Source organism: Hippoglossus stenolepis, chromosome 12 (genome assembly GCF_022539355.2).
Source record: "Hippoglossus stenolepis isolate QCI-W04-F060 chromosome 12, HSTE1.2, whole genome shotgun sequence".
NCBI lineage: Eukaryota > Metazoa > Chordata > Actinopteri > Pleuronectiformes > Pleuronectidae > Hippoglossus > Hippoglossus stenolepis.
Window position 1 is genome coordinate 1,973,343 of NC_061494.1, and position 17,522 is coordinate 1,990,864.

At 41.4% G+C, this 17,522-nt stretch overlaps 1 protein-coding gene across 2 annotated transcripts; it reads right to left on the reverse strand.

Moving 5' to 3' along the window:
- Positions 1 to 313: 313 nt before the first annotated feature.
- edaradd (EDAR-associated death domain) lies at positions 314 to 16,055 on the reverse strand. Of its 2 annotated transcripts, none has more exons than XM_035171799.2 (6): positions 15,891 to 16,055; positions 9,160 to 9,218; positions 8,710 to 8,752; positions 7,372 to 7,445; positions 2,316 to 2,364; positions 314 to 1,929 (listed from the first exon to the last, which is right to left on the reverse strand). In XM_035171799.2, the coding sequence occupies exons 1-6, from the start codon at positions 15,946 to 15,948 to the stop codon at positions 1,541 to 1,543; spliced, it is 672 nt and encodes a 223-aa protein (XP_035027690.1). In that variant the 5' UTR covers positions 15,949 to 16,055; the 3' UTR covers positions 314 to 1,540. The 2 variants fall into 2 exon arrangements, with proteins under 2 accessions (XP_035027690.1, XP_035027691.1); XM_035171800.2 differs by having other exon boundaries at positions 317 to 1,929; positions 7,372 to 7,442.
- Positions 16,056 to 17,522: the final 1,467 nt, after the last annotated feature.

Sequence of the window (17,522 nt, forward strand, 5' to 3'; positions counted from 1 at the left end):
CTACCATTCTGCCTATAATTGTTGTGATGCCTTGGGCAGTTAAACATGTGTACTAAGTGAACACTCACTGTTGTCGCTATAATTCTAGAATTGAAGTTTCTCTAAGACCTTCCCGGGAATTATTAAGTGAAGCTGATAAAAAAAGATTAAAGTTTTATCAGATTCCATCTGAAAAAGATGTCTGTGTATATGAAAAGTATTTCACAGAAATGTTCCTTTAAGTTTGATGTTGCAGCTTAATTTGTTTTTAAAGATGATAACGGCATTCACAGAATTTTGACATTTATTTCATAGTGAAAGAACAAGTACAATACAGACATTTTATTTCTTCAAAATAAAAGAGAGCAATAAAAGTTCGAACTGTAGTTTTTGTTTTATCAAATTCAACAAAAATTATATTTTTGTAGATTATTTTCAAGATTCTGAGATCTATGAAAGAAATATTACACTTCCTGATCTATCATATGTTCTCCATCCCACTGGAGACAATAATAGCACAACAGTAAATGAGACAAAACCAGAGCAGTTATTAGTCGTGGTTGTGAAGAACATCCTGCTGACACGGGCTGTAGGTTGTATGGGTGTATCACAAAATATTCCATAAAAAATAAATACTCTGCCATTGTTTTGAGCTTTGTTTGTTATACACACAGATGCACATTAAAAAGACTAAGGGCCCGATGTTACCCATACAAGGGCCACCAGCACAGGGCAGTAAGTCTTGGGCACACAAACTCTGCAGACGTCCCTCTCTAAGTGCACCTGCAATGTAGGTTCAGCAGCGCAGAGTAAAAGGGCTGCTTGAAGTGAAGTACACTGCAAATCAGAAGATTTGGTGTTTAATAAAAACAGCTCTTGGCCAGTCACAATGTGAACAGGCAACAGCTACAATCTGCAGTGGCAGTTGGTTTGGATTTTAATCTATACAATGATGATATAAATAAATAATAAACGATGAAACTGATTCTATCGGACATTGTTTCATTGGGCTACAATGATTTTGAAAGTGAGTCTGAATCTGTGATACAAACGTACAGCAGCCTGTTGCCCCTCATTATTTTACAAATGTAACAAAAATCCTTTTTCATTTCCCAATTAACATTAAATCCCCAAAGTTTGTTTCAATATTTTTACTATCTAAGGTAAGGGCTGGAATTTATATGTTTTACACAATACATGCATGTGTCATACGATTCTTTTGGTCCAATCTTTTGGTCTGTCTGCTTTACTGCCTCATTAGACAGCTGAAATTCACCATGGATATCAGTACAAAGTGTGACGACACTATTCACTAGTGGAAACATGTCAGTCGGACAGACAGGCTGTGCAAGCCGTGCAACTTGAGGTCAGGTGCTATACTTTCTACTGAGATTTTCAGTTTCCAGTTGAGGATCAAAGTTTCCACTTTTTTCTTTCGACCACAAGCCAAATTGACAAAAAATGGGGAAACATGTATCAAAGCTGGTGAAGAAGAAATTCCTAAATACAACCCTGACAGAAGAAAAAACAGAGACAGCACAAATAAACAGAGTCAAACTGGTTAATGAGTCTGTTGCCACCGTGACGGCCAGTCCTTCTCTATCCAGCTCTGCAGCAGTCGCAGTACATCATTGCGCTGGTAGATGCGGCAAAGTTCAGTGAGCTCAGTGACTGTTTTCTGGTTGTAGCGCAGCAGGAACTCCTGGGTGGGGCTGTGGGACAAGGAGCCCTGGGTCCGGTGCTCCAGTAGGGTCAGTTCATCGTAGCTCATTCCCCAGCGACTGGCAAAGTTTTTCCAGTTTTTGATGGTGCAGTGGTTTGGATCCAGTTTGAGCCGCAGCAAGTCCAGGAGGTCTTTGTCATTCATGAGGTCACTGATCTTGGGAGGAGGTGCTGGGCAGCAGCACTTTTCACAGTGGCTGTTTAGCAACTGCAGTTCTTTGGGGTAGTCTGAGCTCAGATGGACAAAGACGGGGGAGTCAGCGTAAGACATTTTTTAATCACCAACGACAGTATACAAAATATAAATTTAAAAGGGGGTAAATATGAATGGAGTTCATTTCACCATTCATTCATTCATTCAGTTACTTAGACTATCTAAGACCACATTACATGTCCCTGTGGACTAATGGTCGTTGGAACAACTTCCCCCTTTCCTGTCTGTGTCCACTGCAGGAGCTGTCACATCAACAACACTATGTTCCTGTTGCTGTGACACAATCATTTCTTCAAAATAAATCTTGTGTTGCCTTAACAAGGCCAATATTTGGGGGAAATATTTCACCTAAACAATCCAGAAGCTATGCGCCCTTCATGCAGTGTAAGAATTGATTTACCTGGTGAAGTAGATGTTGGGCAAGAGCATTCTTCAACATCTTCAACTGGCTGCAACACAGAAAAAAACGCAAAACAGTTACCCCCCGTTAGCTACATCACATCCATTGTACTGCAAATGTTCTTTCAACCACCCAAACTCAAGTACAAACATGTACTGAAATATGAAAAAAACACAGTCACCAGCCTCACGTTTCACAGTAAAAATAAGTATTTCCAACATCAGCAAATTACATGTCATTTTAACCAATGATACACGATATATATCATGTTACAGCTAATTTTCTGGAAAATGAATTCGAAATGTAAATCAATTTCAAAATAGACACAGAACAACACTTTGTTATTAGATAACAAGCCAACAAGTTTGTTTTTAGAGATAACTGAACGATAAACACAAAGTTCAGCTGACTATGATGATAGTTTTGGGTATTTGGCCATAAAGCAAAGTGCTGACCAAAATTTTAATTTAATTTGACAATGCCACTTTTATTCATTAATTATTAGTTATTTAGTTAGTAAACAAATGATATGACGTTATTATAAGGGGGCTCTGAGCACGCATTCCTCTGCCAAGGCTAATGCTCAATTTCACCATGTCACAGCACTGTTTCCCATTAATTATCTAGACTGTATTCTAATTTGTCTAAGACTAATGTCTAATGAACCAAATTTGTTTTAGACTTTTTATAATAACAGAGATCTCTAACTTGGGGTGTTTGCTCTGTTGCTGCATTGTATTATTTGTTACTTATCAGCAAGTTGCGTGCAATGTAGCTCATCTTTCACTCTTTGGTCTTTTTACCTGTTACTTGGAATCTGTCATGCACATGCAAGTGCAGCCCCACTACAAACATAGATTGAATTAGTTCTGTGGGAAATGCCGCAGAGAAAGTGAATCAGAATTCCTGGATGCCCTATTTATTCAGATCTGCTCCAAAATGTAATGTGTTCTCTCCCGACCCATACCTCCCACCAAGTTCAGTCCGTCAGTCCTGCTAACTGACAAACATCTGTCATTGTCAACAAACGACACGGCCCATTCAGTCATTATCCATATTAACTAAGCAAAACGTGTGACTGCTTATGACACAACTTGTATACACAGACAGTATTTTGGGGTAAAAAACGGTGGCGAGCGAACAAACGATATGAATCATAAGCTTCATAATAAAATCAGAGTGAAAACAGGATGGGACATGAAAATGCTAAAGGATCTTCAGCCTTGAGCGGACAGGATTTGGGTCTTTACAACTTGCCATATGCACAATTAATCATGTGATCACATGGATTCAACTGAATCTGTGGGTAGAATCATGATTCAGACCATGAATCATGATTCTACCCAAAACGATTGTAATATGATCATTAGGCCAGATCACCCTCCCCTCTCCTACACACTGGTGCATTCTGAGGACAGTGTGTTCAGTCCATTCAGGAGTTTGTCAAACCTTTTACTACAAACTACAAAGTGAACCTCATAGTGACACTAGAGGGAAATCATAGAGTTCATCCTCTGTGGACCATAAATGTCTTTAATAAATGGTATGGCAAACCAGCTCATAGCTGTTGACACATTAGAGACATTTGTTCACTGGGACAGCTCTTCCTTTCAGTTCTCCAGCCGAATCAATGGTTGTTGCAGTTGTGCTGAACAAGCAGTTGTCATGATTGCGTTGTTGTCTTGGTCAGCACTTTCAGTTACGTTGATGATTCCCAGCCTCCGTTGCTACAGAGCGCTGGTCGCCTGTTTATTTCAAAGTGTATTAATATTGAACGTATCTTGTGTATAAATCACACCAAATTCGACGCTGCACTTCTTTCCACCCTTAACAATGCCCATGCCCAGTGTGAAGCCGACAGGATGAATGGCTCTCAAGATACGTGAGCCACATTCAGACAGTCAGAGATTTTTTGAGTTATTAGATAGATAAATTCATTTATATGTTTAAATAAAACTAGGACGAGATCTTCCACTTCGCTGTAAAAATGTAGCTACTCCTCCATGTTCTGACTTAGTGCTAAACTAGCAGCTCCTAAATGTTATACCAAACTCCTCGAATTCACCGTGGAGCTCCACAAAAACGACACAGCTTCATAGATGGATGGTGGTGGTGGTGGACCATGATCGAGGGCGCAGCGGATGGTGGACTATGATTACAACAAGACTGCTTGATATACAATATGTCTACTCAGATACTACCATTACTGACAATAATTCCTCAATCCATTTACCTTCCATTATGCTACAAACTGTTTATTCTAATCAATGTTGTAAATATTCATATTTGTCTGATGTTCTCCTTTACACGTGGCATCTGTTGCACCTCTGTCCGTCCTGGGAGAGGGATCCCTCACATGTGGCTCTCTCTGAGGTTTCTACCTTCTTTTTTAACAGACTCTTGTTGAGGGTTAAGGGCAGAGGATGTCACACCTTGTTAAAGCCCTATGAGACAAACTGTGATTTGTGAATACGGGCTATACAAATAAAATGTGTTAAATTAAAGACTTGATTTGATAGATGTTAAAGGTCAATCTGCTGGATAAATTCATTGCTGCCCGTCCTACTGATAATGACCAGGCTTGATAAGTTCTCTTTCCCAACATGTGTGAAGCACAATCCAGATCTATGCTAATGTGACAGTAGTTGGCTGCAGTGACATTATATTGTACATACCCTGAACCTCAGCTGTGCCTTTCTCTGGTTTGTTTTTCAGTAGTTTGCCTGTGGCAGGTGCAGTCTCCTCTTATGCGTCTCACACTGTGTGATGTTGTTTTGCTGCTGCATGTGAAACGTGTCTCAGCAAAAACTGCTTTAAATACAGAAGATCAAGACCAGACAGATAATCCAGTAAGTCGCCCTGCAGGGATGTATACATTCTACTGGTGGTGATGACCCAGAATGCCATCTTCCTCCTCAGTTTCAAACCCTTTATTCTTCTACAGTGTTGTCTTTTAGAACGCTGCATCACGTTTACACACTTTCTACCCCTGCGTGCCTGCTCTGTTATTAGCAACGCTCACAGCTGTGCCTTCCAGTTCAGTGGGATGGGACCACATCCTGTACGCTCACTGCTCAAATTAGAAAGCACTCAGAGTGTGTACCTCTGCCAAGGTAGATTATAATTCTGTACATTTGCCAGTTTTCATAATAGAAAATGCTGAGGAGTTTTAATCTGCATCTAGGCCCAAATCAAGCATCAAGACACTCAACACTGATGGTGAGTGTTTGATTGTTTGATGCTGGAGAGTTCGGTCCATAAACATTTTCATTTTCAAATGATTGTTTAAATTCATGATGTTGCTGCTTCATCTCTGGATAAAAGGCCATAAATGTTTGATTGATTTCTTTTTTTGACCATGGCAGTTTATGAAAAACAGGCCAAGACTGGCAACTAATTATATGTGGAGGATAAAAGGTCAATTCAATTTAACATGAAAGATTTGGACCAATTTTTCCCTTTCCCTGACTGTTCCACACCAGAACAAACATGAGAACAGCAATGCAACCTGAGCCGTAAAAAAATGTGGAAAATAGTAACAGCGCAAGAAGGAAATAAACAATAAATATAAAAACACGGCAATTTGTTTCATCAAGACCCATGACTCTCTGGGAAATCTGTACAAATGTCAAAAACCACCTGTGCAACATGTTGCAATGTTAAAGTGAGACAATTCCTGGGTCTGTCCCTTTGTCCAGGTCTGCGTTAGAATGTTGTGGGTTCTTTGCCCATGTTCAATCCATCGTCTTAAGCAAAAGTACCTTGAACCTTTATTGCCAAGACCTTTTTCAAGAAACTAAAAAGGTTCCTGCAGACTATTGTTCACCTGCATTTCAAACACAGTGATTAAATGAGCCTGAATGACATATGAACAACCGGCCGCTACAAAACTATACAACAACGATGATGCTTTATGAATCAATCAACACTAAACACTAAACGTGGAGATCTAAATCGACTTGAAAAGTGGAAGTTAAAGCTGTGGGCTGTGACGGTGGAAATAAGTGAGGGGTCCCCTTTCTACACTGTAGTCACTTTACAACAACACTTTAAGAGCCATTGCCGATTTATAAAATATACATATTGGCTGACATATTTTCTCTCTCTCCCTCTCCTGGCTGTCAGTGCTTTATTCCAGTGTTTTCAATTTGGATCTTTGTTCGTTACTTGACGTCCTCTCAGATCATATTCTTCAAGTATATTTAAAAACTAGCAATCATTTTGCCATCCTGATTGTCCATCCTGTACATTTCTGAACGCACATTCATTCCACGTCTGTCTTGGAAAAGGGAACCCTCCTCAGTTGCTCTTCCTAAAGTTTCTTCAATTTCTTCCATTTGTTTCAATTCAAGGGTCTAAAGACAGAGTGGTTTGTGCTGTAGGAGTATAAGGCCTTCTAAGGCAAATTTGAAATATTGGGATATAGAAAAAATTATCTTGATTCTTATTCTTATCTTGACTGGTTTTTTTTTATTGTCAATAATTTTGGTATAACGTACAGATTCCAGTGAGCAGTGACAGAGGTGACTGTCAGACTGGTTTGGAGGTGTATACCAGTCCGGACACAGCTGTGTGGCTGTTGGGGGAAGGTCTACATGGTGCTCACATCCTGCAGGTGACACTCTTGATTTGTCCTGTACACCAACCATGCACAGTATGACGTGCAGTGAAATACTTTTCTAAGACTCTCGTTGTCATAAAGACAAGATAAAAACAAATTGACTATTTTAGAGAGAAAATATGCAGTAGTATGAGGAAGGAAGACATGAATACAAATATATATAAAGTGCAGGCTTGCGCTGTTTATGTGCAAACATCAGCTGTGCAACATCCAACTGAGGTAGTTGTGGTGTTCAGCAGGTGATGAATATGATAGAAAGAAGATGAGAGAGAAGGAAATCAGCGGGCACCAGCTGGCAAGTGAGAAAGTGTGGAAAGACTTGAATCTGAAACTAACCTTTATTTGGTGCTTATGTGTAAATCTTCAGTGATGATGACTACAACAGGCTAATGTTTCAAACAAGGGTAGTGCACGGACAGAGGTGGTAATACTGACCTGTCTTATTCTGTCTGAGGAGGGACCCAGGTATCCAGAGGGCATTGAGCTCAGGTGCAGTGTCACAGCGTCTGCTGGAGACATATTATTGTGTCATTGTACTTTGATTTAAAAAGAAACTGCAGATACACATTTATCAGTGTAAATAGTCGGGCCTTATGACAATGTACCGTTTGCCTGTTGTTTGGATATAATCAAGCTAAAATCCAAGCTGCATGGAAGGGGGTCCCTGGGATATGTTTCTGTGCAGCTTTCTTGTGGGTTGTATGTTTATATTAGTTTTCCTCTCTGTTTGAATCAACCAATCATCTTGCTTGATGTGCAGTTCATGTCGGCTCCTCCATGAGCGTCTGCCGCCTACAGGCCACCCACAATACCCTTCTCCGTGTCATCAATCTACTTATCAGTCTGTACTTTTATTTTTAATTTCGATTTTAGTCATTTTATCCGACTCATTTCATCTGGTTGCAAAACTTCCATCTTTAGTTCATTTTGCTTCCATTCAGCCAGTTTTTTAGTTTGCCGTGAGGCTATAGTCAATAAAACAACACTTCCTTCACAAATGTTTCACAGTAAAAGCCTTTGGAGAATCACAAAACCCCCTCCTGATGCCTGTGCTACAAAACAGGATTTGTCATTATCGAGGTAACTTCTTGTCTAACTCTGGTTTTTCAGTCCTACAAAGCTGCTTCACTTCTTACCGGATGAGACTTCTTGTCAGGATCCTGTTGATCGATGACTCTGGTTTTCCAGTAATGTGACTGATACGTAGTTTAGTCGTTGACAGATTTTGATCTCTCATCTCTCCTGCATAAGCTACCGGGGTGATTTACTCTGGTAAGAACTGATTCAACCTTGTAGGGCTGTAAACTCTGAGTTAAACCTGTTGTCAGACTGTCAAGATTGTCAGACTTTGGGCACAGAACCAGGTGATGAATGGTGTCTGGTGTTTAGCAGGGTTCAGTTTTTGTCAGAAGTCGGACCAAGAGTTCCTTGGACTTCATGGATTGACTTTGTGGTGTAAAGGTGTGTGCCGCTCTAAACTGTGTCCAGTCTATTCAGTTTGCTGCAGGTGGACATCTTGAGAAAAGTTAAAGGAAACAAGAGGCTCGTGACCACAGAGTGAAGCGTCACAGTAAATTATCTGAATGCTCCGGTGAACGAAAGATTCTTGCAAAAAGGAAAACTACTGAAGCTACTGTAGGTTGGTTGATTGGTTGATTGATTATTGATCCACGCTGGCCACTATACCATTATTATTAATATTATGTAATATTTGAAAAAGGATAGAAAGAGTTGGAGGTTCACATGTGTTTTGTAAAATTGTATATGGATTACCATGAGGATCTGTCACTTGAACTGGATAATTGGCCTCCAATGACTGTGGGAAAGACAAGGGCAGACATGATAACATTAGAAAGTCAAATGAATAAAAGTAAAAAGAGAAACTTGAGAAAGAAAAGCTTGTCTTCTCTGTGAGCCTTCTTTGTGGGAGCTTTACATTCGGTCTGTTCCTGAGACTGAGTGTGTAATCGTGGAGGAAAATGACTCCCTTGTGTGCATAGACAGGGAGCAGCCTGCTGCAACTTGTCCCTCAATAAGCCCCCAGGCTCTAGGAATCACAGCACAGTGTGTTCAGTTATGCTACATTTCTTAGCAGATTACTGCTGAGACTCTTTCTAAAGACAAACAATGAGAAATCAACACTCAGCGAACAGGGTAGAAAGGTCAAGACAATGAGACAAGACAACATGCGACTGGACGTAAGAATAAATGAAAAGTGCTCACAAATTCCGCCACGAAGCAGGTGGTGTCCGTGTCCTCCACAGGTTCAGAGCTGCTTCTGTCTGTTACAGACAAAAAGGAAGAAGCTTTAGTGCGCTGAGCAAGTCGTCACCTCTACTCATTTCATCCACTTCCAACTTATCAGAAATTCACTGAAGGGATAAACAGAAAAGCCACATCCTCCAGACAGCGTGCACTTACTGGTGAGTATGACGTATCTGAACTGTGTATTCCACGGGATACCTTTAAAGGTCAAGCCTGCTTATATGTATTTTATGCTTCAGCGGTTGCCATGGTAATCAATGTCCAAATAGTCCACAAAATAAGGGAAATTAATCCAACATTATTCAATAATAATAAAGACAAGGAAATTCAATCTTAGTGACAGTTGTGTGTGCTGGTCATCTTGTGTGCTGGTCATGTCACATCACGTTAATATAAAATAAATCACAAATTTGCAGTATGACCCCCAAAAGACAAGTGGCTGATAAGCCTGAGGAAATAGACATGTCACAAATCTATGACGAGCTTTGACAAATAACCTGAGAACTGTAAGTAATGGCTAAGAGGTATTGCAACTGCTACTGATATTAGCATGGCCTGCAAGTCTAACTTGGAAGTCCCAATTTTTGTTCACAGATATAAACAGTTGTCGGATAAGTCAAAAACAAAAACTTGACATTTTTATAGGAGAAACTAAAATCCTTAAACCCTTTGTTTTAATCAACAAATGCAGATGCACCATGGCAAACAGGCAAACATTATCAAACAATCCTTATCAAACTATCAGCTGCATTTCCCTGGTTAGAGATGACTCATGTTCTACCCAAGTGCACCTGAATCCACCTTTATCACCTAAACAGTTAAAGGTCAAAATGTGAAGGTTATCATTATCATTATAATGCCTATCTTTTTTCAGAGTTTCCAGAGACGCCTACATCAGCACCTGACGTGACTGAGACACTGAACTGTGTCTCTCTCTCGAACACGCACACACGCACAAACACAAAAACACACAAACACACAAACAAACACAAACACAAACACAAACACACACACACACACACACACACACAAACACACAAACACACAAACACAAAAACACACACACACACAAACACATAAACAAACACAAACACACACAAACACATTAACAACACAAACACAAACACATAAACAAACACAAACACACACAAACACATAAACAAACACAAACACACACAAACACATAAACAAACACACACACACACTTTTTTTAAAAAGAGGTGACAGACAGTGATGATCCATTTGAGAAGAAATGAATGGTAAACCCCCTTTACCACAGCTTCTGGAAACCAGCCCACACAACACTAATAGGAAATGTTGACATGTTGCACTTTGACCCCTTTTTGTGTTCGGTTATTTTCTTTCAAGAAACCAAGTAGTTATTCAGTGTTTGAGCATAGAATCAATAATTCACGTGTAAAAAAGCCACGCTGAACATCTTGCAAGCCTGCCAACAACTTCCAATGTTTGTTTAATCCTGCTAAAGCTTTCATTTAAACCAACAACATTTTGACTGTCTGTCTGTCTGTCTGTCTGTCTGTCTGTCTGTCTGTATGTCTGTCTGTCTGTCTGTATGTCTGTCTGTCTGTCTGTCTGTCTGTCTGTATCTGGAACACCTGTGTCATGAACCATTGATCTTATCTGCTTCACACTTGCCATGTCTATTGTAAATGAGCCGAGAAAGAGCAGTGCTGATTTTGGTGAGATTTGGACACGGGATACCTTCAATATTATTAATATTTTGAAAAGTCAGTGGGGGCTGGGCAGTGTGCCTTCAGTCTGTGGACCGGGTGGAACATGTTTTCTTCTCCCAGCAAACAGTTGGGGTCAAATTGCATGTCCATATCTCTGAATATTTATATTTCACCATATTAGACTGAGAAATAGACACTCACGGGGACAGATCTCCGTTTTTTCCAGAGGAGGTGCATGTGTGAACCAAAATGTCAGAGTGAGACGCTCAACAGTTTCCACAGACTTAATCCACCTGGCCTTCTAGTACAATGTCTAGAAATCCAGAAGTCAATGTGTGAACACAGCAGGGGAGCCCCTGCTGGATAAAAAGCGAGTGAGTGGGGGGATTGATGAAGCTTCTAACAAATATCTCCTGGGGAAAAATGTTATGATTAATTACTTGGTCATTGCAGTTGTATTAAACATCAAACATTTTTGAAAATATTCATACTGTAGCATCCTAGAGCTCAAGGTAATGTTTGGAAATCTTTTGCTTTGTCTGAACAGTGTATTTTGTGCAGTGAAAAGCAGCCAGACTAAAGCTTGCAAATCTACGACAACATCTCAAAAATGTCGAGGCAAGTAGGCATGCTTGGGTTACCTCTATCATACTATTGAAATGAATGCAAAGTAAAGGCTGGCCTGGAAGGTAGAAATCTACCTGAAAAACCTACAGTTTTGTATAATATAGATAAGTTTCTAATCACAGTTAATCTGCTCAAACACGAAAAACTACCAGTACATAAGTTCACAATGCAACCCTGGGTGGTATTCCCCTTTAAATACGGTGCATTAAGTATTTGGACTAACAGCCAGTCACCCAATTATGAAGCGTAAGTCGAACCCCAGATCAGTTGAGCATTGTTTCTCCCTCTCTGGGAATGCAGGGACATGTAACTGCATGCTCTGGATAAAGTTCAAGAGATGAAATGTAAACCACATCATAATACACTGCTTAGGGCCATAATTCCATGCAGGTGAACCCAGCTTTTCTCCATTTTGACCACCCATGAAAAGATAAAGCACAGTTTCTCAGCAGCCTGTTTAGCAGCGTGTTTGCTTTGTCATGGATTTGTTTCTACACATGAATGGAGGTGAATGGCATGTCAATACCTGACTCAGGCCACAATGAAGTCTAGACTGAGAGCAGCCACATACACACACCTTTAACAATATCTCTACTACACGTGTATCAAATGTGTGTCTTTCACAGCGTGCGTGCGTATTCACGAGCTGCACAGGATTCATCTGATGTATTAATGCTTATACTGCCTCTTTATTGACACATCACCCAATTAGATCACATGCTTCTCCCTGATCAAAGTCACATAAAGCCATTGTGTTTATTTGAACAGTTTATTGAATTGTAAGATCTCAGATTGTCTTAAGTACTGAATACCAGTGAAACTTGTTCTTAAAGATCTCCCATGCTTTCTTTCTAAGAGCTAGATAAGAAGTGTGATACCAATCTTATCTCTGTGTGTAACGTTTGGAGCAGCAGGCTCGATGCGGTGAGCCTCGCATTGAGACTGGAAGCACAGCTAGCCAAAATATGCTCAACAACAACACATCTAAAGCATCTTTATTAATACAGTGCAGTTGGTTTGTTCAACCTTTACTTGAACCAAAATATAACACAATGGTTTGTGGTTTTAGTGACAGCTAAATGCTGGAAGTATTTCTTGACAAACAGGAGCTAGGTGCAGTAACTAGGTTGAAGTTTCCAAACCTGTGTTCCTGGCAACCTTTGCTATTGGTGAATATGGTCACGCTGGTGCATTGCAGGTCAGTGTGTGTGTGTGTGTGTGTGTGTGTGTGTGTGTTTGTGTGTGTACGTGTGTCTACATGTGTGTTTTGTTTGATATGGCGTGGGCGTACTGTGTGAAACCGTACTACTCCTTGAGTGGCATCACACCCTTAAAATATATGGGTGGTTCACAATGAAGACAATTCATTTATTTGTCCGTAAAGATGTGTGTCACTGTTACACCTGCCCTTGGCCCTGAAAGGCCCAGCCCACATCTAACACCATCTGCAGAGGTAACTGTCCCCCCACCTGTCTCTGGTAAGATCAGTGGTGGAAGACGTCATCAAATCCTTTGCTAAAGTTCAAGTACCAACACAATACTTTAAAAACACTCCACTAAAAGTAAACGTCCTCCATTAAAAATCTGACTTAAGTACAAGTGGAGGTTTTAGCAGTGAGATGTAATTAAAGTACTAAAGTAAAAGTACAGTGATTGATGACTGGTTTATCTTTAACGGTGTGTTGTATTTAAAAAAACATGGTACCCACTGTGTAAAATGTTTGCCTTAAAAGTAAATAGTAACTAAAGCAGGCAAATAAATACATAAAGAGTTGAAAGTACAATATTTCCCTCTCATGTAGCGGGGTGGAAATATTAAGTAGCATTACATGGAAATACCCAAAGCTCAAGTATCAGATCTTAAATGCCACAAATGAAATTCCACTTCCTTCCACTGTATTGGGATGGAGACAGAAATGTGAACGAACAATTTCTCAAAACCAGTACTTTTATTTGCGTGTCATTTGAGTGAACAGATGCGCCTGCAGAAACATGAGGTCTACACCAGACACATCTCTACCATTACCTTCTCAATTTTTTGACACTGACCTGTGACTGACACAGTTGCAAACTGATATGTGAAAACGTCAGTGTGTGTTATGACTAATATCCATATCCGTGGTCTCATGCAGTTCTGACATTGCTAATCTTTGGTACAGAAGAAAAACGTATATAAATGATTCCAATCCACCACAAGGACAGAGTCTGTCTGGCTGCATTCAGCTTGTCATGCTTTCCGAAAAAAAACATTGGCAAGTTACAGCTGAAGCATTTTGACCGTTGTTATTCACCAACTGAAGGAAACCTTCACATCCTGCCTTAGCTTACAGACTTACTCAAGATCTGCCATAAATTACAGTTTAGTGATGGTAAAGGGAACTACACTGTATTCTTGGATCACATAGGATTGCAGACAAACAGCCATTAACCTACAGTGTGACTAAACACATGTTCATTATCCTGTGTCAAACACTGTGTGTGTGAAAGTGGTTCAGGCAGGAAACACAAAGCTGGTTCCACCTAAATGCAAAGGAAATGAAAGGCAACAGAAGGGTGATGCGCAACCTGCACACTCGCTATATACACATCACAATCAGTCAAATTGTCACAATGATGTCATTTTTTTTCATATGAAGACAAACAACTGGTTACACTAAAGCCGTTCTCAGACATGACCTCCAGAGGATGTGCGGAGAAATGGCTCTGGACTTTCTGCAGAGGTTTCCTTTCACACATGGGCGGCTGTGGCTGAGGGGTAGAGCGGTCGTCCTCCAACCTGAAGGTCGGCAGTTCGATCCCCAGTCTTCCCCATCTGCATGCCGAAGTGTCCTTGGGCAAGATGCTGAACCCTGAATTGCCCCTCATAGAACAACAAAGTGCTGCTAATAGATGCACTGTATGAATGTGTGTGTGATTGGGTGAATGTAAAACTGTACTGTAAAGAGCTTTGAGTGGTCATCAAGACTAGAAAAGCGCTATATAAATACAAAACCATTTACCATTTACATGTACAGCGCAGTCGGAGATTCTCCATTTAGAAGCATTCACAACAACACAGCAATCTCAGTGGCGTTCAGGTGAGAGGTGGTGCAGCAGGCAGAGGAGGTAGCATATTCATTCTGCTGTGATCATGTTGTTTGTAGTATATTCTTTTCCTTTTTGCGTGTGTCGCATGCAAGAAACGTCACCAACACGACCACTCCCTCAATGTGAATGCTGTGGGGGATCTCCTGCTGTTTTCTCACATCGGCCCCTGGAACTGTCCGGAGGCTCTCACTTGGACATTTGCGTTCACACATGCAGCCCCTGTTGAGTGCTGAGGATCTCTGGAGTTTAATGCATGTCTGAAAGCAGCTTAAATCAGTTGCATTTTTTGCCCCTAATCTTACTGGTTGCAAAAGTCAATGCATCAGTACACTACATGACATCATTTTCTGACTTCCTTGTGATGTCATGATGATATCATTCCTTCCAAATTCTTATTAATAGTTTTTTGGATCTATTTAAGTCCTCCCGACCTTTGACGAATCAGCTCCATAACGCTCCAAAAGGGAAAGATATACGCTCTCAAGTAATGGTCCCAGCAGGTTTGGTGAATATCTGTCCATGTTTTGTTGAGCTATTTTGTTCATAGTTGTACAGGGGGAGACATGTTGGTCTCTCTTTCTCCTCCTCCTCTACACTGACTCTCACTTTGTATCTATATCTTTTTTACAACTTTTCCCCCCAAGATACCTTCAACATCTTACTAAATTAATGTTCTTACAGCACAAAATGTCATTTTCCACCACACAAGCATTCTTTTTAATAACTGAGTGGAAAGAATAGAAACTGGTTAATTAACCATCAATAAGCCCATTAGTTACAGCTTCTAGAGGCTGAGGAATGATGATGTGTTGTATTAAACCGTTCAGAGGTTGTTTTATAGGTGGTTGAAAGTAAAAGGGCAGTTATAACTCTAACACTATGACTACTAAAGAAACAGTCTACTGCAAACTGCTGCAGACGTGAATGAGCCAAAAGACAAGGTCACTGTATTTCACTGTTGATATTAATTTCCAGGACATGAAGGACACACAGTTTAAGGTATTCTGGACATTAAACATCACTGGATCTAACCAGGAAACTCTTTATGTTTTTTCCTCCAAACTAACGATGCAGAACTGATTTTAAACAAATGTCAGTGAAACGCTCTATTTAACTAAATCCCAGTTGGTTAAATAAAACATTTGAATTGTAAAACGTGTGTTTGGCTTTAGGAGATGCCAGAGTTATATTCAGTGTTAACTAACAGCTCAATAAAACCCATTCATACTACTGCACTACTACACAGACACAAGCATGACAGGAACAGGACTCTTCACTCACCAAATGTTTCCTTACACGTCCGCAGACTGCTCATGTTGGAGGCTGTGACGTCTCCCATACTGAGAAATGATCCGATCGGACTGAAACAGAGGGTAGGAGTCCACAGTGAGGAGAGAGGGAGCTGATCGCAGCCCACTGAGCCCAGCGGCGGCCACACACCAATGAGACACCTCACACATCAGGGACAGGTCCATGGAGCTGTGCTGCCTTCACGTGCCACGCGTAAAGTCAAGCTTCCGCGAACTCACTCGTGGGTGACACACTGGGTGTGATTGAGATGAGATTGAGTTCAGATTAAATTCTATTAGTCATTGATGGCAGCACAGGGGATATTAAAGGGGACATAGCATGCAAATTCCACTTTGTTAGTGCTTCTACAGGTTAATGTGGGTATCTGGCATGTCTACCAACCCAAAAACTCTGGGGAAAAACACTCGCTGTTTTGTTATAGTTCCTCTAAGTCAGAAACGTCATGCTTGAGCGACTCGATTGCGCTTCCTGGGTATTGTGTCGTAACAAGGAACTGGAAGTCTCCTACATGGTCTTGCCCCCGTCCCCCGTCCCCCACACCTGTTACTTCCGGGTTTACACGGAGGCTGCGAGGCAGCGCAGCCGCTCCCAAGCGCACAGCCGTGGCTGTTTACACGGGACGAGCATTTCTCCGCTGGTCAGCCCGCGATTCACTCACATGTGGCATTTGTCTGGATCGTTGGGACTGGGAGGCTGCAGCAGCTGCTCGGGAGCGACCGCTCGCTCTCCCGTGCGTGAGCTGGAATTTGTGTCAGCGCCACACAGCCCTGCTGTGTGGAGGACTTCCGCAGTGTTCAGCGCTACTGTAACCCCGACCCCGACATTCAACGGGTACAACAACAAGCGGAGAAAGCAGAATCGCGGGCTGACCTTATATATACAGTCTATGGGGCTGACCAGCGAGAGAAATGCTCGTCCCGGGTGAACAGCCAGGCGGCTGCGTGCTGGAGAACGGCGCTGCGCTGTCTTCCACACTGCCAGCTGTGTGGAAGACTTCCGCAGTGTTCAGCCTTACTGTATGCCGGGTTACAGTTACGCCGGGGTACAGTAGTTCCGCCGGGTTACAGTAGTTCCGCCGGGTACACCGGACGCGAAGCGCCGCTGCGAGGCAGCGCAGCGCGTTCTCCAGCACGCAGCCGCCTGGCTGTTCACACGGGACGAGCATTTCTCCGCTGGTCAGCCCCATAGACTGTATATATAAGGTCAGCCCGCGATTCTGCTTTCTCCGCTTGTTGTTGTACCCATGAATGTCGGGGTTCGGGGTAAATGATGGTCTTCATAGCCCCCCCACCTCTCTTTCTCTCTCTGTCTGTCTGCTTGTGTGCTTGTAGTGGATGGGCAGAGGGGGACATTTAATTATGTGATTGGGAAAATTAAAACTCCAGGACAACAAGGGGAATACAAAGTATGGGATGCATATTTGATAATTTATATCATATAAAATATGTAATTTATATCGTTTAAAATCATGGGGGGAGGGGGGAGCTGGCTCATTAGCATTTAAAGGAACAGGCACTCAAAACAGGTCACTCTGTGGAGGGCTGTTTTATACAGGGTAAAAAGGGTGCTGTTTTATATGATCCTTGTGGTATTTTGACCAAA

Coding starts and splice junctions, on each gene's coding strand:
- edaradd (XM_035171799.2), bottom strand. CDS start 15,948: ATGGGAGACGTCACAGCCTCCAACATGAGCAGTCTGCGGACGTGTAAG. Junction 8,753..9,159: donor CCTGCTTCGTGGCGGAATTT/GTGAGCACTTTT, acceptor TCTTTCCCACAG/TCATTGGAGGCCAATTATCC. Junction 1,930..2,315: donor CCCAACATCTACTTCACCAG/GTAAATCAATTC, acceptor ATCTGAGCTCAG/ACTACCCCAAAGAACTGCAG.